The following is a 23230-nucleotide window of genomic DNA, read 5'->3' as shown; positions in this document are numbered from 1 at the left end:
ACTTGGATAAGGATGTAAACAAACACAGGGCCTTATTGTGGCTCTCAATCAAGTTCAGTTTTTTTTTAACCACAATAGTGTGTGAAACCACATTAGAAGCAGCACTGAGATCTAACAGTGCCAGAGCTGCGCTGCAACCATTGTCCAGGACCATTCTGATTCCATCAAGAACTTTTACTGAAGCAGTTTCTGTGCCTTGTAATGGCATGCATTGTTCATGAGTTGTATCAAGCACATTGTTTTTTTCCTAGGTGAAAACGTTAGTTGTCTATCAATTTCTCTCTCTAAACTTTTTACTGGGATAAGTAGTCGAGTGATAGGTCTATAATAGAATAACTTCTGAAAGTCAGACGAAGGATTTTTTTAAGGAGGAAGTATCTGGACATCCTTCCACGCTTGTGGGCAGAGACTGATTCAATCTTCAAATTGGGAGGGGGGCAGACCACAAACCAAGTTATTGTGTGTAAAAGGCTGCTTTATTGAAACAGGTGCACATAACATAAAAGATCCCTGGAAACCGCCTCACAAAACTAGAAACCTCACTTTTACATCCACATACCTGACCCCTGACCCAGCCCCGGCCCCTAAGATTCCCCTGAACCCACCCCGCGCTGAAACTACAATTTACACGACAATACAAAGCATTGCATTAAAATATAACCCATTTAATTCTACACTTCACTTAACCAACCTCCCCTGCCGGCCTCTTTACAACAGTAAATCCGCCAACTTGTCTAATTGAACTTAAAATAACCTGCCTACCCTTTCCCTGTCGATAAACCCAACTTCAACAATGACCAAAAAACGTCTGCCAACCCTGGCAAACTTTCAATAACCCCCGCACTGCAGCTGTTCCAAGCAACAATACATAGCTAACCCTTGCTCACCTGTCCCAACATAAGCCAGCCAAGACAAAAAGGTTAAAAAGGAAACAATTATGCACCCCCAAAACAAAAAGACAAAGGAGGGCGGGAGGGCAAAAACTGTAAACTGCCAACGCTCCCAGCCACCAGGTCACCAAACCTAAAATGGTGGCTGGGAGCAGGAGCCCAAAACCTTTATAATTGGGCTATCTAACCAGATAGCCCAAAAACAAAATGGAGGGCTTGAAGCACGCCCCCCGCCATTCCCAAACCGCCCGGGGGGGATGGACCTCCCCGTGGTCAGCTACCCCCCCCCAACCCTCCTTTCACAATTAAGTAATCACCTTGCTAAGGTGTATGCAGCAAGATTGAAACATGAGGCTGGGCAAGGCTCCAAAGTTTACCTTGATTTTATTGTAGCCATAGGTAAGGTAGTAACTTATATTGAGGTTGTAACTCACATTTGAGCACTAACACAGAAGTGAATTAATGCAGTAATAATGCAATACTTTATGGAATAAAATAGATTGGTTTACACATAATTTAAGGTAGATACATTCTCAAAATGCACTACTTCGTGCATATTAGTAACTATGTATTTGAGAAAAATGCTAAATTTGGGGGCATTTCAGAGTGGTAATGTTATTACCACTGCAAGGGATTAACTCCATGTTTATCACTGTAAATGTGTCTGTCTGTGCCGACAAAAGGCGGAAGCATACGCAATTTACTTCCTTCTGTCACATAACCAGTCAACTATGCCTCAAGAAAATCAACCGCAGAGGTCGTTACATGGCTGTACAATGTATCTCTTCCAGCATTTCCGGAGGGAAGCCTCTCTTTGCGTCAACAAAAAAAGTCCACACTGACGCAGTCCAATATATTTAGGCAAGGATATTTTAAAAGTTTGCGAACAGAAACATGTTTTTAAAAAGTACTTATGTTTGAAAAATACAATGAAATGTAAAAATAATATAAGGAGGGTTTAAGATGAGCAGACATATCAAACGATTCCTAAGAGTTGGACCTTTATTTCTAGCTCTCTGGTGCTTTTAATATGCCCTCTTTGTCAACAGAAAAGTGAGTATATATGTAAAAGTCAAGTAGGATATGTGCTCTTAGTAAAGGTTTGTGAGAATGTATTGTCTGCACTCATTTGACCTCTATGACCTATTAACAATCAGTGCTTAATTTGAGCCGGCACTTAATAGCCAACACCGTCACTTATGACAATCTGCCACATGGTGGCGCTGTTTGTTTTATTTAGAGATGAGTACAACAAGAGTTGCTTATTAATTCAATACACATTAAAAATGACAAATACCCGTCACCAAAGCCTTTCTTATAGCTTTAGGGCCCTGGAAACGTCTGAATTGTCACACTTGTAGGAGTGTGATGGTTAGTAGGTGTGTGTGTACTGTCATTAGCAGTGCTGGCAGGGACGAGGCCCTTGGCACTTACAAATTAAACACTGTTAACAGTTATTTAATATATGCATAGTGTGGGCTTCGCTGCTACCAGAGGAGAAATACTCTTTCACTTGAAGCCATTTACTGTTAAAGTGTATCACCCTGTGGCTTGCCAGAATTTGCATGCTTTAATAAATGAAAACAATGTCGTATTGGCTTTGCCATTGCTTGGTTTTTTATTCACAAATTTGTTGCAAAAAGTAGGAACAGTCGTAGCTGAGAGACGGAAGTTTATTTTTTCTGTCAGTCAGAATTGATTTCTACCCCAATGACGTCAAACTGCAGTTTTGTTCGGTGACGTCGAGCATCAGTGTTGTCCATATAGTGTATTTTCTGTCTTTTTGACCTAGGAACCCCTTTCTTGTTATTATTTTCTGTGCATGGCTACCCCCTTAACCCTCCAACCTCCCCACCCCTTGCTGATGACGCTATTTCCCTGGATCACTCTGCTGTGCGTTGGGCTGAGATCTGGCTTTGCCCGTCACAATAATGTGTGTGTATGTCCGTGCCATGTGTAAACTTTATGCTGGATTTTTGATGTTTTGCGGTTTTTCACTTGTGTTCACACCTTTGTGGAATGTAAAAAATGAGGCCCGAGGCAGCAGGGGCACCAAGGGATATGGCAGGATGGGATCTCGGTACATGAGTTATTGTTAGAGGCTGGGGTGAGCGTGTCAGAACACATTCGCGCGATGCTTGCCACCTGTAGGAATGTTTGCGTCACTGCCTTTGAATGGAAGAGAAAAAAACAACCCCGAAGGGATCTCAGGGCAGTTTACTTTCCATGTAGCAAATTTGTTCCAAAAACACAAAAGCTCTCATTTACAGTTTCGAGCTAATTCCATAATAATTTCCGAATATGATAACATGTTTACCGCACTCAGGGAGGGTCGTTTTACTCCTGGATTTAGACCTTACTGCCGGAGCTGGGAGAGTAAATGCTGCACCTGCGGTACTACTACACGTGCTTCTTGTTTCGCAGTTTCCGCAGCCAGTGCATTACTGCGGCTCCTCCACTAAGGCGGAGGATCGCCGCCCTACTGCTTGAACTGCGAGCTGAATACAAGAAATAAAATATCATTCGTTATTATCATTTGGTTTTCTGTATTCAACTTGAAGCCAGGGGGCGGGGTTTGGCCCCCCACGTCACAGGGGGAGGAGTGGTGGCAGCACCTACAGTGCGCATGGTTGTTTGGCCGGCCGTCTCGGGCTGGCCAAAGCGTCATTCGCACGCTGCATGTTCTCCATGCAGGCTGTATTACAGCATGCGTGCAGAACATGTACACCCTGCCAGCCCCTGTCTGAGCGCCAAACCACAGGTGCTCAGACCAATCACAAAGCTGCTTAGGCAGCGTTGTAATTGATCACAGGATTCTGAGAAGCTGTGTGCTTCCTGCAGAAGGAGGAAGAAGAGTCGGCGGTATAGGTAAGTGCTTTTTTTTAATGTATTTTTATTTCCCACCCCTACCTGCCCCCTCACCCCGCCTCACCACCCCTGTTCGGTAGCAGCCGCTACTGGCAGGTACATGATAGATTTGCACTTGACATAAGGTATAGTATTGTTTGCAATAGAGTTCGTCTAGCCAACCAGTGAACAGGGAGAGCCAAGCCAGGGGTTTGGCACGGCTCAGAGCCGAACACAAGCCGAACCTTGAAAATATAACCTTGGAAATATTTGCCATATAAGTCATGCAATAAACATCATGTTAAAATATGATGAAGTCGCTTCAATTTTTTTTTAAAAGGTCTATTACTGAACATGCTGATGCGTTTCAGTAATTCCCATTATATCACTGCATTGAGAAGCATTTGTTATATTTTATACCTTAACTGAAAAGCATTCCTTACCCTGAACGTCTGTTGACAATGCTATTAGTGAACTAAAAGGCAAGTGAGCTGTCATGTGCACTCTGTAAAGGTGGTGTTGATTTTTATGACAGATGAAGCAACATTATAGTCCATTAAACAAAAAAACAAGAGGTTTTTACATAGCACACGCCCTGAAGGCAAATATTTGAAATCTCTCTCAAATGTGAAAATTAAAAAAAAGAGTCTTGGTGAAAAAAAAAAGGATTGCCTAGGATCACACAATTTCGTCAGGCGGGGAGGTCAGGATTTTTTTCTTTACACTGTGCAGTTCGGCCACCTGCTAGGTATCTGTTTCTTTCTTGTCAGTATTACATTTACATCAAAGACTTGTAATTAAAGCTGTGTCTTTATTTCTTGGTGACAGCCTGAGGGACAGGCAGCAACCGCATGAAAGATTGGCTCGATCTGGGCTCTAGTGGTCAAGAGGGCCTCGAGCCGAGTCAGAGCCAGGCATCTGGCTCAAACCTGGCTCAAGCTTTCATTGTCTCTAATTCGTAATGATGCTAGGGGTTAAGTTCATGATGGAGATGTTATAAACGCTTTGATAATTGTTTTTAGTAAAATTTGGTGCTATTTTCATTATTCACAAGCTTTTTCAGGTCTAGTAATTGGGCTGAAATAATGCTTAAGGAAAAAACTGGGTTAATCGTAGAAATGTGTAATAATACTGATACAAAGCATTTTTCCAATAAACGCACAAATCTCGAGAACATGAGTCTTGTGTTTCTACTCTGGAACACTGCTCTGTATACATATATCTCTAATTTTAACAGCTGATCATATTCTGCTCCCGAAGCTCAAAATTAGCTTAAAAATAAAAAATATAGAACTGCATTTAGAGATGGGTTCATCTAAGTTAGTTGGTATTAAAGGCTTGATTTAGTAAAGTGAGGTTGAAAAGAACTCAAAGTTTTTGGTACACTGACCCCACCTTAATTTTGTGATGCAACTGATGTACTAAATAGTTGCATTGCAAAATACATGCACATGCACAGGGAGTCCCAAAATCTCATATCTTATTAATATTTATGAGGCAGTAGTCCTGGCTAGATTCCCTGTGAATGTAAGGATGGAGGCCTGCAAGGGACAGCAGACCTCTGTCTCTGCATTCAGATTCAATGAATGCATTTATTTTTTTAAAGTACCCTATGGCTCTTAACGGGACAGACTGCTTTAAAGAATAAAAGCGGTCCTTCAGTAAATACCATTGGAGGGAGCTAGACATCTGCCTGCTCCCCCAATGCCAAACACACACATCTTCAAGGTGGAAGCTGTCCCTTAGGAACAGCTTCCACTTTGCAAATGGGATATCATCCCCTTCAGGAAATTGCAGCCTTATTCATGAAGCCGAAATCGGCTCGCAAAGGGCCAGATTCTGAGAATCTGGCCCTTTGCGAGTGCGATTTTTGCATTTGGGATTCATCATCCCAAATGCAAAAATCGCTAATTGCGATCTCGCATTTTTGCGAGGAATTACATTTAAGGAATCTCTATTTGAGATTCCTTAAATGCAATTCATCATCCAATTTTGTTTTGCGAATTCGCAATTTCTGGCCGCAATTTACCGCGAGGTCAGACCTCGTGGTAAATTGCGAAAAACTCAGAAAAAAAATGCTTTTAAATGCATTTTTCTGAGTTGCATGTTACACACACACATGTCCTTTGGACATGTGTGTGTGTGCAACACCTGTGTAAAATTTCATTTGAGAGGTGCTACAGGGTGTCCTTTGGACACCCCTGGCACCCTTCAAATCGCTATCTTATTTGCGATTAGCTAGTTGCTAATCGCAAATAAGGAATACTCCCCATTCATTCCTACGGGCCTTTTGGCCCATAGGAATTAATGGCGAGTTATTCCTTATTTGCGATTAGCAATTTGCTAATCGCAAATAACGATTATGTAGGAATCGCATTTCTTTATGCAATTTCTACATGAATCCCGTTTTGCGAGTCCTTAATAGCGATTCGCTATGAATCGCTATTAGGGGCTCGCAAAACGGGAGAATGATGAATCAGGCTGGTGGTCTCTTATCACTAGTTGAAGTTGCAAAACATTGTTACCTGCCATTGCGAATCGTTAGAAGGAAGAAGACACAATTTCAAGACATTTCAAACTCAATCAATCAGATGGCTTGTAAAGCATGACTAATCAGTCGTAATGATCTCAAGGTGCTGGGGGTGCGGGGGAGCTGCTGCTCTGTCAAAGGCGCTGTGGTTAAGTCGAAGAGCCAGGTCTTGATGTCCTTCCTGAATTGAGGCAGTGATGCTGGTTGCCTGAGATAGAGAGGCAGGGTGGGCCTGGTCTTTGCTGTGAGTCAGGAGAAGCCCATGTTTCTTTTTTGTATCGCAAAATTCTTATTTTGTATTGTGACGCCCTGTTTTGCTGTTGCAAAGTCTGTGTTTTGAGACCTCAACAGTTTTGTTCATCAGGCCCTAAGAACTTTAGACAGTTCACTGATTTAAAGAACACACAGTAATCTTTCTTTTTGCATATCAAAATTTTATTAGCATCCCACAAGCCATCAGATTTCACAAACAACAAAATGCAGGATCACAAAATACGCAAGTACTGAATACATAAAACTAGTATGCTTAATTGAAAAAAATGTATACTATAATAATCGATAAACTGCCAAAGTATTTTTTATAATGTGTCAATGGATCTTTCTTAGGCCTCATGGTGCTTTTTAACATTTCATCAGCACATACTTTGAAAGAGCCATACCATGTACTGCCAAAACATGCATAAAAAAATCCCCTTCTTATATTTTTGTTTCCAGTGCTGAGACTGAAAACATTTCAGGCAACCAGGTGTGAATATTCAGTTACTTATTACTTTTCCAAACTTGTAGCAAAATCATCTTCACTGCCAAAACAGCCTGCCACACAAATGTATTTTCTTCAAACAGCTCAACAGCATGTGACAATAATAATCTGAAAGAACAGCGTCCTCTCCAAATTCTGTACAATTGATTGGTGGTGTCATGATGGTTCAGAATGTATCACAAACACACCGAATTGTGTAACCAAAATGCCGGCATATTCACTATTTTTGATGACATTCCCAATGACACAGGAAAGGACATTGGTTTTGAAAAGTCGAACTTGTAAATTGAGCAGTTTGTTCTCATGTGTTGGCACCAATGTGGCCCCATTAAAGTACTTCAGCTTTCCTTCACCATTCCCTAAATGGTTATTCCATAGTTTGTCTACTCTTTCACTCACAGGGTCCATCAACAATTAAAAATCAATTAAATACCAGCAGCTACGGGATTCTAATCATAAAGTGTGCAAAGGGGGGCAGTTAGGATCATGAATATGAAAACATAAATGCTGGACTTTGGTTTGTGACACACAGTGACAAAACATTCCTTCTTCTTTGTTCTTGCAGATCTTTTGAAATATCAGATGAAGACCACTCATTAAAGGACATGGCTTTGTTCCCTGACCTGGAGGACGAATCTCAGATATTTCTTTTTAACTTGGAGGCCGACAGTATTTCAAGTAACTCGCAAGCACAGGTTGAAAAGGTAGAAGATACAAATCACTTTATTTTGCAGTGTCACTGCATATTTCATACAATGGTACTGTCTTTAAAAAAAGTTTCTTTAAATATTATCTGACTCCAAAACAATAGCAAGAAATGGAGACAGCAGAAGGCACTGTTTGTTCACATGTTGGGTTGCTACCTTAACTGCAGGATTTCCAGTTTTTAGGTCTCGCCTTTACCATTCAGCAGGAATGGGAAATGGGGAAAATTCAAGTCGGCTATTTTCTCTTCAAACTAAGGGCTTTCAGCCGCGGTTTTCTTTCAGTTCACGTGAATCACGTGAGCAAACATGCACGAGCATTCACGGCCAGGGCTTCTCCTCCCCTAGCAGCACTCCTCCCACACCAGCAACTCCCCCCTCCCACACCAGCACCTCCCCTCTCTCTCCAAACAAACACAGCCTTGCCGTAGCAGCACTCCTCCCACACCAGCAACTCCCCCATCCCACACCAGCACCTCCCCTCTCTCTCCAAACAAACACAGCCTTGCCGTAGCAGCACTCCTCCCACACCAGCAACTGCCCCCTGCCACACCAGCACCTCCCCTCTCTCTCCAAACAAACACAGCCTTGCCGTAGCAGCACTCCTCCCACACCAGCAACTCCCCCCTCCCACACCAGCACCTCCCCTCTCTCTCCAAACAAACACAGCCTTGCCGTAGCAGCACTCCTCCCACACCAGCAACTCCCCCCTCCCACACCAGCACCTCCCCTCTCTCTCCAAACAAACACAGCCTTGCCGTAGCAGCACTCCTCCCACACCAGCAACTCTCCCCTTCCACACCAGCACCTCCCCTCTCACACAGCCTTGCCGTAGCAGCACTCCTCCCACACCAGCACCTCCCAGTAAGCCTCCCTCCCACAGCTTCCCCCAGCTCCCTTCTCCTCCCCCCTAAATGCTTTTTTTTCACGGTCGCCAGGCCGTGAGCTGATTCAAAGCGATCCGCTCCGCCCCCTGCTGCACACAGCGCTGGCCTCACTTCTCCCCCCTAATTGCTTACCAGCCATGTCACACACCACCATTTGCTGTGACTCGCATCGGAGCATCAGACCTTCTCTTTCCCATCATTAACAGGCTTCCCCGCCCCTAAAAGCTTCCTTCAGCGATGTTCTTGTTAGTTTGTTTCCTTCTGTGGTGAATCATCAGGAGGTGCTTGTTTTTAAAGTGACTACAAATGTATATTACATTTTGCGCCAAAGCTGTGTTCCTGTCCCTTTTACTGATACGTTTAGCGTTTTTACACACATTGATACAGTTGCTGCTGCAGTATCACAAAGATGCAGACAACGTTTTTTCCTTCTGGAAAGGAGATTGGGCTGGGAGAGGAGCGACTTTGTTTCAGGTCACCATGCAAGACAACAACAAAACGTAATACTTGCAAAAAGCCAATGCAAATGTTCTTTGGTTTATCGTTTTGCCGTAGGCGTCATTGGGGATACATAAAGCACAGGCATTTTAGCTAAATTGTACTTGTTGAGGAAAGGTTTAGATGAGAAATTAAAGGCAAGCTGTTCAGGAGGAGACAAAGAGAGGGTCGCCAAAAGAGGAATGTGGGGGCTGTAAACCGGACCCAAGAAACCGATCCACCGACTGGAGAGGCAGCAGGCGTCAGCAGGGGACAAGCTGGTGAAACTCACAAAGGAAATGAAGTTGCAAGGTTGGTCTTCGTTTCCCCTCCGCAGATCAAGTTACACCCCTGCCCTGCTGGGTATCAGCGGGGGGAGGGGGGCCTAGTCAAAGTGCACGGAGTCCCTGCAGTCTTCAGAACAGAATATTGCAACGTGTACATGTCGAGTATTTAGTGTTCAGCTTACCAGAGTGCTGAAGAATCAGGATATATCATCTCATCCCATCCCAATGTTTGACAAGAGAGTCACAGGGAGCCCCAACTGTTTAGAGTTAGGTGCATGAAAGGCCCCATTCTAAACTATAGTTACTTGCTTCTAGAACGGTCACGAAAATTAGGAATCCTAATAGTAAAACAGCATTTATAGCCATTAACAAAGATTTCCAATTTTGAAGCACTTAAGGAAAGGAGCTAATATAATCACATCTCAGTCAAGCTGAACTGCTTTTGCATGTTCCATCAGGTACTGTGTAATGTCTTATGAATGAAGGCAAGCACTGTGCATCACCCCCCTTCTTTACTCTAGTACTGTACCCCGTTTAACTAGATACCATAGCGCTGTGACCTGTTCATCACTTCTTCCAAAAACAGTCACCTTCACCGCTGGCAGTGACACCCCTGTCTTTGCTTCTAGAATCTTCTGCCCATCACCTTGTTTACACAGTATTGTCCCTTATTCACCTTTACTCCCAGTGGACCTTGCCTCACCACCTGTGCTTATACAGTGATGTGGATAATCATGATTGTACCATCTTTGCCACCAACGTTGTCTGCCATTTTCACTTTTGCTCCAATAGCTTCACCTTCTCTCCCAGACTACTGTACCTCCTCATCTTTGCTAGCAAAGGGATGGGCTCACACATTACCCTCTTCAGTGCCTGTTTCACATTCCTAGCAGAGTACTGGATTCTCTTCAATGTTTGCTACTGCAGTACTATACCCCCTCTCCGTTACAACTAGTGCTGGGCCCGCTCCACCTTACCCACCACAGCACCTTCACGTTTCCTGACAGTTTTATTTTATTTTGCCTAGCAGGAATAGTTACTGTGCGTCACCCAGAGCACTGTGCAATGCAGTTTTGCTACTGGAGTACCATGCCCCTTTCATTATTTGACAGTTGAGCCCCTTCTTCACCACCCAAGTGCCTGCTTCCATTGACCATTACCCTGTACATTTATGGGTTGGGTAAATCCGTGTCCTTTCAGTACTTGCAAAATCATTCAGTATGTGACGCAATGTATTTTGGCTTTCGCAGTCACATTTACAAAATTCAGATACATTCAACCCAATTCCAAACATTGTTGCTGTATGTGAGACTCACTCTTGGAGTACTCCTAGCTTACACCTGACTTCCAAGCCAGAAGTACGGCAAGAGTAAGTCAGAGCAACTTCTTTGTGCAATGGATCCATCGTCTTTGCTGCTGTTGATTGTATGATTCATCCATTGGCAAAATCAAGCACTGGATGTCATGCCATTTCCTCTACGGTCACACCAACAATATCAGAGAATCCACTAACACGCAACGCCACTCACACCCACGCAAGCCCACTATCACCCACGCAACGCCACTCACCCACGCAACGCCACTCACCCACGCAACAACACTCACACATGCAACGCCACTCACCCACGCAACGCCACTCACTCAAAGCAACGCCACTCACACACGCAACGCCACTCACACACGCAACGCCACTCACACACAAGCCGAATATCTGCATGCAGCTTTCCAATATAGAAAACAAATTGGACTTTATTCGCAAAAAAATATATACTACAATTGGACTCCTTGGGTTCACTCACATGCAAACCTCAAGTGACTCCAACTATTAAATCTTCATTAACACAAACAAAGATACTTGGCACAAAACCACCCAATAGGCATACTGCCAATAAAACCATGCTCAAACCAGGCCAGAAAGTTAGTCTCGTTTTGCCATCAAGGAACAATGAATTTACAATAAACATGGCCATTGAAAATGTATTCTTAAAAATGAGAATTGGAATTATATGGCCATTAAGTTATTAACTATTTTGCAGATGAAAAGAAACCGTAAGTCCGTAACTGACACACTAGTTACAATTCTTTAGATAAGTACTGAGCTCTGACATCGATGTACAACCTTCAGGCCATAAATGTCAACCCCGCCAGGACTGAATCCGACCTTCATCCTTCTGAGGTGGATACACGGAGTACCACTGAGTGATCAACAGACACACCTTTTACGAACAGCGCTATATATAACAGCAAAACTAACGAAGCAAGGGAGGGTTAAAACAAGAATATGCTTTATTAATAGGGAAATTCAAAAGTGGGGCTGCGACGTGATAAAATAAAATGGAAAGTAATGATTGACGTCATTGACAGCACATGTGAACATATCATCCACGAGCTGATCACGTAAATATCGTTCCGGCGTTTCTTCCGACGATTACTTTCAAGATTCATCTGGCAATGCATAAGTCTTAAAAACACCTTTGTAAATCAAACTAATGCACATGAAAACATTTTCGGCCATATTAGAAAAAACATAGACTATTTGAAAAAAAACCGAGCCAAAACACTTCACAAACGATCACAGGCTGAATCAAAATAAACTGCAAGTACAAAAACATATTGACTGCAAACACCAAGTAACACTAGTTTAAACGTTGAAGGTTGTTGCATACCAATAGTGTCTAAATTCATCTCAGCCTTAAATATTAATCAAAAGCATTCACAACACAAAAGAATAATACTGCAAAAGAAAGACACTGTGATTACAATACAACAGTACAATCACAATCGCACATTGTCAACAAAAAAATATTTCCCAAAAAATGTCTGAAGTACAGTACATAAAATAACTACATCGCAAGATATTTACTAAAAACAACATTTATACATAGCACATAAAATTTTTGAAACGTTCAATAGCTAGACACGATGTGCAAAAGAAAAGTCAAATTCAGTCGGAATATGTCGTACGTACATCACAAAAAATTCAAACATTGCCATATATTCATTACAAACAACATTAATACATAGCAGATCAAAATTTGCAAACGTTCAATAGCTGTACACAAACAGCATACAAAAAGTCAAATTCAGTTGGAATATGTCGGAACTAGGTCCCATAAAATTAAGACATTTGCAATATATTCATTAAAATCAACGTTTATACATAGCACATCAACATTTTTAAACGTTACATAACTATACACTAAGTACATACGCAAAACCAAAATACAGTCTGAATACGCAAACGTCATAAACAATACAAAACATTAATAATATTAAAATTCAAACTTACCTGTCAAACGACGCAGCAACAACACAAGAAGCACAACGCGCCTTTCACACGTGACTGTTCTCGAAGATCTGGGAATTCCCCCGTTGACGCAAGTCAAACGCAACGCTACGTCACAAAACGTAGCGCTGCGATTGGCTAGAAATTACGTCACACTAAACATTACATCAAAATAAAAAAAAGACTAGAACGCTAATCTCCCTTACGTAACAAACGTAAAGGGAATACATAGCGTACGACATTTTTACATCATAAAAATAAAACACACTTTAAAAACATTCACTAAACACTTATAATCCCAATACACGAATACACACACACATTACATTAAAAATATAAATTAACACATGCAAAACACTCACATATGCCAATCACACATGCAACCCCACTCACACATGCAACGCCACACACACATGCAACGCCACACACACATGCAACGCCACACACACATGCAACGCCACACACACATGCAACGCCACACACACACGCAACGCCACACACACACGCAACGCCACTCAACCACGCAACGCCACTCAACCACGCAACGCCACTCAACCACGCAACGCCACTCAACCACACAACGCCACTCAACCACTCAACGCCACTCAACCATGCAACGCCACTCAACCACGCAACGCCACTCAACCACGCAACGCCACTCAACCACGCAACGCCACTCAACGCCACTCAACCACGCAACGCCACTCAGCCACGCAACGCCACTCAGCCACGCAACGCCACTCAGCCACGCAACGCCACTCAGCCACGCAACACCACTCACACACGCAACGCCACTCACACACGCAATGCCACTCACACAAGCAACGCCACTCCCACACGCAACTCCACTCAACCACGCAACGCCACTCAACCACGCAACGCCACTCAACCATGCAACGCCACTCAACCACGCAACACCACTCAACCACGCAACGCCACTCACACAGGCAACGCCACTCAACCACGCAACGCCACTCAACCACGCAACGCCACTCAGCCACGCAACACCACTCAGCCATGCAACGCCACTCAGCCACGCAACGCCACTCAGCCACGCAACGCCACTCACACACGCAACGCCACTCACACACGCAACGCCACTCACACACGCAACGCCACTCACACACGCAACGCCACTCACACACGCAATACCACTCACACACGCAACGCCACTCACACACGCAACGCCACTCACACAGGCAACGCCACTCAACCACGCAACGCCACTCAACCACACAATGCCACTCAACCACGCAACGCCACTCAACCACGCAACGCCACTCAACCACGCAACGCCACTCAGCCACGCAACGCCACTCAGCCACGCAACGCCACTCAGCCACGCAACGCCACTCAGCCACGCAATGCCACTCAGCCACGCAACGCCACTCACACATGCAACGCCACTCACACAGGCAACGCCACTCAACCACGCAACGCCACTCAACCACGCAACGCCACTCAACCACACAACGCCACTCAACCACGCAACGCCACTCAACCACGCAACGCCACTCACACAGGCAACGCCACTCACACAGGCAACCCCACTCACACACGCAACGCCACTCACACACACAACGCCACACACACAACGCCACTCACACACACAACGCCACTCACACACGCAACGCCACTCACACAGGCAACGCCACTCAACCACGCAACGCCACTCAACCACACAACGCCACTCAACCACGCAACGCCACTCAACCACGCAACGCCACTCAACCACGCAACGCCACTCAACCACGCAACGCCACTCAGCCACGCAACGCCACTCAGCCACGCAACGCCACTCAGCCACGCAACGCCACTCAGCCACGCAATGCCACTCAGCCACGCAACGCCACTCACACATGCAACGCCACTCACACAGGCAACGCCACTCAACCACGCAACGCCACTCAACCACGCAACGCCACTCAACCACGCAACGCCACTCAACCACGCAACGCCACTCACACAGGCAACGCCACTCACACAGGCAACCCCACTCACACACGCAACGCCACTCACACACACAACGCCACACACACAACGCCACTCACACACACAACGCCACTCACACACACAACGCCACTCACACACACAACGCCACTCACACACGAAAAACAACTCACGTTGCCAATAGGTCTCGCAGTACGAAAGTTGGAGCCATTACAATTGCAAAATAACAATGCCTTTCATTTTGGTTATCATTTTAAATACATAAAGGGCTTTGTCATTTACAAAACCAATAGCTCCAACTTTCCTACTGCGAGACCTATTGGCAACGCCAGTGCTTGTTTAAGGCTTACGTCAAATACACTATCACTGCAATTAGATAGACCAACATCTACTTTAGCTAAGTTTTTAAATGATAAAACTATGTCACATATTTGTGTGTGTGCTTGTATACAGAGCACAGTTGGTGATACCAACTCTGAAAATATGGCTAAGTTGAGACTTCTACAGGAGATTGATTTGTTTATTTACAGATGCTTTCTGCCTTCAGGCCAGAATACTTTCAAACTTCATGCAGACAATTCAATGGGAGACAACATTATATAGGGTGATCTAAAGTAGAATTTGCTCTTTCAAGACAAATGCTCTCTACCACACCCTTCCATTTATTTTATGGACTAAATTACCGTACTCTTATTTATTGATAGACAGCTTTTTTGGTTGATTTAGGACACTATTGGTATATATATATATATATATATATATATATATATATATATATATATATATATATATATATATATATATATATCGCTCATCAATTCCTAGCTGGTCCCCAGGAATGAAAACAGCACTCGGGAGGTTCCTCGTCACAGAGTTTGTTTATTTCAAGAGCTACACCACAGACGCGTTTCGGCGGTCTGCCTTCTTCAGTGTGTGTGTGTGTATATATATATATATCAATATCAGTTCATTTAGAAAGATATGGAAAATAAGAGGTACAACAATTATTAGCAAAGGAAAAATGCAACATATTGGTTTCTTCCCTATAAATATTTAAAAGCAATTTCATTTGGGAAATGTGCAAAAGGGTAAAGTACAGTAATTATTAACAAGAAAAGTGCTTCATATAGGTATCTTCCCACGCCTGATCCTCAGTGCAAATCAAAATCTAGAAAGACAAAAAACTATTGGTCTTCGGGTATCAGTGCACAATATTCTCAATACATCGAGATAGTGGCCCGGACCAACAAGTCTACACAAAGGGAGTATCCATTTTTTCCTCAGTGATAAATAATGTGGACAGAAGAAAAGTAAATGGACAATCAATTCTGGACAGGCCTTACATGCAGGGCACAGGTCATGCTGTGAAGCACTACAACACCACTTAGAACTAAATAATCTTGTGCGCAAGGTCTTGTAGCGGATCTGGAGGAACAGTTTACGTGCCAATGGTGAGGTCATTTCATCAATAGTTGTCTCAAACAGTAGAACAGATTTAAAAGTCTTTTGTCAAACCTATCGAGGATTCTGCCAAATCCATAGCTAGCATTTTTTCCCAATATAGTTCTTTCAGCTTCATCCTCGATATTTGCAACATGTTTTCCGGGGTTGGACCAGAAGGAGTCCATCCCCAATCTCCCCAATAGTTTGTGTAGACAGATAAACCACCTGATCGATGTTGCCTGTGAAAATTTCAGGAGATCCTTCAATACCTCTCGATAGGTCTCCAGCTCTTCCACTGTCCATAACCTGACCCAGACCATTAACAATTTACAGTTCAGCTTGTACTTTAGCTCCCTGTGGGCAAGATCTAAATGGAGGGGTTTAAGGGGCAGCTAGCAGGAAGATCAACCAGTGAACTTAGGAAGCGGTTTTCTACAATATTTAGGGGAGATTGATGGCCCGTGCCCCATAATACAGCACCATAGAGTACCCCTCCCAAAACCTTGGTATTATAAATTTCAAGTGCAGGGGCAATTTGTCGAGAAACCGTGTTCCTGTGTATTTTACTGATATGGGCACATTGGTGAATTAGTTGTAGCTTTGCTTTTTCCATTTGTGGGCCCCTGTTGATAGATGGGAACAGGCGAATGCCCAAGTAGTCGAAAACTTCAACTTGCTCCAATTTCGTGCTACCAGCCCACAGAGAACTTGTAAATACAGTTTTTCTTCCTTTGTTAAAAATCATGTACTTGGTCTTTGTCTCATTAAGAATCAGACCCCTATCATTGCAGACCTTTATAAAGTCATTTAGGAGTTGTTGAAGGCCTTGTGGTGATTTAGAAATTAAGAGGGTGGCATCTGCAAATAACAATGCAGGCACTCTTCTCAAGCCAATTTTCGGACCATCACAGCCATACCTATCTAGGAAGTGAATATATATATATATATATATATATATATATATATATATATATATATATATATATATATATATATATATATATATATATATATATATTCACTGAAGGAAAAAAAGGTTACACAGATGTTCAAGTTAGGCTCAGATTTCACTCGTACAAACCAGTGAAATTCAGCAGTTACGGTTACCTGAGCTAACTAGAACTTACACCCCTGCAATGCACTGCTTATGACCTCACATTTTAAATCACTCATTTCATGGTCAGTGACATCACAGATTACATCTCAAATGACATCACTGATGACACCAGTGTTAACATATATATTTAGGTACCACAAAAGTTAAATTAGTATGCTTTCTTTGCTACTAATGAGTGATTCAATTTTTTATATAGATTACGTGAGTGGCTGCTTGACTGTGCATGTGTGTGCATGTGTGTGTGTGTGTCCGGGCGGGGGGTAGTAAACCCTGGAATACGGATGAATGCAGGTAAGTAGACAATTAAATCAATAAAACGAATTTCTAGCGCGCACTGTATCAGCTATGGACGTGTTTTTCAAAATGGCACTTGAGGCGTTTACAGCCATGGAAGCTGTATTTCCATGGCTATTTCTTATCGTAAACCAGAACCACCTATTCATCATCAGTTCACCAAACTGGAAGAATTAATTGTTGCTTATCATTTGCATGTACCCTTCCCTGTTTCAATTATGACCTAAACGACGGAGAATGGGCAGTCTATGCCACCTTTTGTATGCTTCTCCTTCACTAACCTGACTGACTCATCAGTTCTCGGGAAGGAGAAGAACGGGGGCCTCTGGGTCACAACCCTGGCAATCTGCAAAGGATCTGCCACTTCCAGAAGCTGTCCTATCTCCCCACGGGGTCCACAAGAAAATAAACAGGGAAAGGGGTTGGGGCACAGAAGGCGTTGAGGGGAAAGAGAGGGGATTTATTTGCCTCCCCCTAAGAGGATATTCCAGGCATAGCTGACACTTTAGAGTCCCCTGTGAGATCCACGGTACATGGAGCAGTGTGCCAAGGTAGGAGAGGAGGCAAGGTTTCTTGGTGAACGTAAGCCCACCCACAGTCTGGGTTGCGGCCATTTTAGACTTGTGTGGAAGGGGACCAAGGGAGACCCTGTACAGGAGAAGCTGATATAAATACGGAGACGCAGATATAGAGTCCCCTCAATTTCAGCCATGTGTGCCATCAAATGTTCGCATCATTCCTAGCCCTGTACCGGTGACATGTGAGACATATTTCTGGATTGTTGCGGCTGGTGCAGTGAGGACGTTCCATCTATATACCAGATTATCCTGAATAGTTTTTATCAAGTCCTATATCACCTGGTTTGTTTTTCCATCCCTTTATTTTTTTCCCTTCTTGAACTCAAGTCTGCTTGGAAGTTGACACTGTTTTTAATTCAGTCGGATACATTGCCATCAAAAGCCTACACTTGCAGTCTTTTATATTTTGTTTGCACATTCTCAGTCTTCCCCAATTTGTTTATAGGGAAGGCTTCTAGATTTTTTGAGTCCCTTCCAATGAAGACCTGTCTTCTCGGTGCACACATGTTTGTGCCTTTGACCCAATCTCCTTTGTCACCCTTGCAAACCCTATCTTTAGGAGTGCAGCAGTGAAGTGGATGGGTGTTTATGCCATTGTCTGCTGACTCGTATAGCACGCCTGTAGACAAGCTTAAGGCCCAAGTGGAGCAGGATCTGCCCAAAGGATGCATGTGTTCATTTTACGACACATAGGTGCTCCTCCCCTGGAAACCATGTTTAACTGGTTAATTAGGGAGAGTATATGGCATAATGCCTAGAGCGGCTGACTTTGTAACTGGGAACCGGGTTCTAATCTTGGTGGGAGGCAAATTACGTAATCTCTTCATGCATAAAAAAGGAATGTGTGCATCTGTAATGCAGCTGGTTCTCGTGTAAAGCACTCTAATACCTTCGGGTCGAGTTCATGATATATAAAAAAAAACTACAATTACTTAATTACGAGGCTGTCTTGGTGTGCCTTATTCAGATTATATATTGTAAATCTCATATTTTGCTCACTGATGGAAGGGGGCATGTGAAGTTGGGCTATTAATGCATTGGCAAACATTGATGAAGACAGATGGAGTGGGGAAACTTTGAAAAAAGCCCCTGCTGCGTACACACCGTGCTTTGAATCACAGGCCACAAGCTTACTCAGACCTCGAAATCATATGTTGATCAGGCAGGTGATGCCACTGAGGTATCGATTAAGACACAGATGACAGTGGCAGAATGAAGGTCCCAGTGCTCGGGCTTTACGTGTGCGTTGGTCATGTGGACAGGGCCTACAAGCTGCTCTCCTGCCCAAGCGTTTTCCAATCATAGGGTGCAAGACATTCTAATAACTGCTGCATTTTTCTTAACCTGATAGTTATGTGGTTTGTCATTCACTCTTATTTAGATATTGCCAATTCTTTCATATGATGCTTGCCATTTGAAGAAACGGTGTTACACACCAGAAAAATCCCATATTGAGTTATTTGTCCCCTGCACTCTCCGGGAAACTGCACTTGTTTTCTTTCAATTTTGCCATGAATTCACGTATCCAACTGTGATTTCATGGCAAAATTGAAAAGAAATGTTTTTACGCACAGGGACTGTTGGATCCACAGAGGATCTGTGCCCCTAGATATCCAAATTTGGATGTTGGTTAATATCTCTACAACTATTGAAGAGTTTTATACCAAATTACCAAAAGGCACTACTGTGGATAAAGATCTAGCTTTCTGCCAAATTTGGTGTCATTCCTTTCAGTGGTGCGGGCTCATGCCATGCTCAAAAATCCTACGGAAATTAACATGAGAAAAATACGTTTTGGGACCCCCCTTTTCTCGGCCTCTTCTTGACAAATTGAAACGTTCAAGACAGCAGCTGAAGTGACTGGCTATTAGCTTTAAAAAAAATTTGAACATTCATCGACAGCCCCAAAGTTATTAGCAAAACACAAAAACACTTTTCCTATGGAAACTAGGTCTTAACTATAACAACCTACTGGCGACTGCCAGTAGGCAATGTTTCACTGACCGACAATGCGCTCTTCCTGAATGAACAAACATGCACACCCTAACAGTAGTACTGCCATAAGTGTTTTTTGACAAATCACCAGTAACAGCAAGGGTCCCAACGTGTTTCGGGTGCAGTGCCTTTGATTAAGGCCATTGTGGCCGAAGCACGTTGGTTCCGTTGCCATTACTAGTGATTTGGCAATAAATACTTTTAGTATTACAACTCTTGAGGTGTGCACACTTGTGCCGTTCAGGAAGCGCCCATTATTGGAGGTTTGTTGGGCAGCTCGGCCCACGCTCACCCCACACTGCCGCAGAGGAACAGACAGGGGGAAGCATAGGAACAAATCATATGTATAGATATACATATACATAGATACACCCCCCTCGTTTGCTTTAAATGTCTCAATATGGCTCTATCTCTATTTGTGTATATTTCTGTCTATATGTAGATATAGATAAATAGACACATACAAAGTCCTATTTCAACATTTTAAGTAAATAAGTAGACGCGTATTTTCTCAATCAGTCACTTAAAGGACATTTAGAATAATAATATGTGTGGCATGGTGCAGTGTCTGGGTGTACTTTTTTGTGACTTTCACCAGCTTTGTTAGTGGTCCACAAGGGACGGCCAGAACAAATAGAGCTGGGGCACAGGCCAGACTGTTTTGTGATCTGCTTTAGAAAAGTATGCCAAATTAAATTACGCCAGACGCTGCTTTTCTCATCATGCATCGCCCGATTCTCAATACAATAACTGGTTCTTCGACTCCTGGGGTCTGATTAGATGTCATCCAGAGAAATTAAATTTCAAGCGCCATTATATCATGCAAATAGTTCTTGAACGTGTCCTGTGGAAAACAAAATTACAGGAAGCCTTGGGGAGAAACACTATCCAACCCTCGCATAAGGCAGGGGCAATCGCAGATGAGTAGAACATAGCTGTTCTTCCCATTAAAAATGATTAAATCCTCACACTACATTCTATAATCCAGAGATGGTTCTTAAGAGAAGAAATGTTTATTTAAAAAAATAGAAATTCGTCTAAAAATATACAAGTTAAAGGTCAAGTTGCAAAGCCTAAAAAAACTCAACAATTTTAGAGTTATGAAGGATGCACAAAAACATACAAGCTGTTGAGGTTGAAGGACTTGCAGATAGCCCCCCACTCTAAAAAAAAAAAAACACTAACCCTAAATGTTTGAATATCCATCACAGTGGTGTGATTTCGACATTTGCACATGCTCTTCACAAATGTAAAATGCACCAACCCTGATGCTGTGTATGAGCAGTGCAAATGTATATTTGCAAACTTATCCCCACACCATTTTTTATAGCTATGATCTTTCATATGTAAATACAATATAATATTCAATTTTTCATTTTTTTAAAGTGTTTAAAATGCTTTGTGAATCAGGCTTTAAGAACTTCACACATACATGTTGTCTGAATTGTATTAGTTTTTTGTAGCTTCTCCACATACACTTTCTTTGGTGGTGGTGTAGCGTTTCCAGGTGTCTTTCAAAATCTTTTACAGCCAAGTGGGTAGTCCAGCAGTGGCATGAGAATTACACATCATAAAACGTTTACAAACCTGAGTAAGTTGTAAAACCACGCTCTGCGTCTTGTAAACTATTTAAGAGCTGGTCCTATTAGGCTAGCTTAATGTCCACTTCAGCATTCAGAGAACTCGCTGATCTGAAATGTGATTGATTGATTATATCAATTGTGATTAATACACACTGATTTAAGCATGCAAACCTTGTAACTTGGCAGTGAATCTGTAAAGCAAACCTAAGAAAAAGCTATTGTGGATAGGGTTCTGGGTAGAGAGCGTTGCTATCGCCTATTCTCTCCTCACTTGCCAGATCCCAGGTATTGGGAGTAAGGGTAGATTGGCAGAATCGAGGGCCCAAGCTTAAATTCTCAGTATTGCTTTGCATCTTTTCCCCAGATTTCTGAGGGATTTGTAGCCACTCTGGAGTCTTCAGATGCTCAAGTGTCTACAATGCATTTGTAAGGGGGCGGCGGGTTTGAGCGGGTTCTTGTCTTGTTTTAATAATTGGCGGAGCACACTTCAGCCATAGCTTCTTCCACTAAGTGGGTAGAGAGGGTCCTCTTTGCATGCTGGAAGTACACCAGCAGCAGAAGGAAGATTTAATGACTGTAACAAGTACATTGGCATAGCTTTCAATTGCATAAGTCATTTCTCATGGTTTTCTGGAGTGTCAGGATACTAGCGGGTAAGTAAAGGACATAATTAGCAAACAATAGGATATCTACTGCCCTAAAGTGATTAACATATCGTTTTCATATAACAAATGACATTCAAATAGAGCACATGATAAGTACAATATGAGTTTGAAATATAATTTATTTTTGACATTTTTAGAAAATTATTTTTTTATCCATTATTTTTTTCTTTATTTCATAAAATTTTCAAGACACATAAACTTTACATAAACAGACAAAAATACAAAAAAACATATACATAACGTAATTTTGGTCGATGTATTTACAGATGTAGGCAATATGCTGTTAAACCTTCCAAATTCATGTAATTAAGCCAACACGAACAATGGTTTTGGCACACTGATCTGCACGTGGCTTTAATGTGGTTTGGCTGCATTGAATTTCCAGGTCAGTTTGCAACCACAGAAACATCCATCGCACCATCTTTGATGTTACAATGTACATGATGAGTGCTATTCAGGCTGATTCACGAAAGACTGTATGAGTATGTGAATTAGGACTGCGGAAGTATTTCTTAAAGTACTCTTACTTGCCTCTGCAAGTTGACTCTAAGATGCCCAACTTCCCACTAGTAAAATTGCAAAGAGGGCACTGTCCTTACTACTCATACTAAATGTATCCGAGCATTTCCTGAATATTGCGATTTTAGATATTTTGGGGCCAAAGGCATGTAAGAGTGCGCAAAAGAGTGCTACCGAATTACTACTTGTTGTAGTCATAAATGTTTTTGTGAATTTGCCCCATAGTGTTTAGGTGGCTGCTGGGACAAATATTCTCTGCATGGCTTGGAAAATGTGTAACAATCTGCCTGTAAGATAATATGTCTTACTCTCTGTTTTTACTACCGCGACCTTGATAATCATGTGAGCTAAATCGAAGTGCTCTATGTCATTTTTCTTTTTGTTCGACAGCACATGTCTGACAGAGGGACACGCAAGG

At 42.7% G+C, this 23230-nt stretch overlaps 1 protein-coding gene across 1 annotated transcript in view; it reads left to right on the top strand.

Annotated features, from left to right (window-relative positions):
• The window catches only part of LOC147707887 (uncharacterized), a 459869-nt gene extending 437811 nt beyond the window's left edge, over positions 1–22058 (top strand). The window contains exons 2-3 of the mRNA XM_086925685.1: positions 7593–7731; positions 21993–22058. Coding sequence (XP_086781811.1) covers positions 7593–7731; positions 21993–22058 — 205 coding nt within the window. The remainder of the gene's footprint in view (positions 1–7592; positions 7732–21992) is intronic.
• The last annotated feature ends 1172 nt before the right edge of the window (positions 22059–23230 follow it).

The sequence above is a fragment of the Lissotriton vulgaris genome, chromosome 6, assembly GCF_964263255.1.
Source record: "Lissotriton vulgaris chromosome 6, aLisVul1.2, whole genome shotgun sequence".
NCBI lineage: Eukaryota > Metazoa > Chordata > Amphibia > Caudata > Salamandridae > Lissotriton > Lissotriton vulgaris.
The sequence above is the reverse complement of the archived record's forward strand: the minus strand, read 5'-3'. Positions and strand labels throughout refer to the sequence as shown.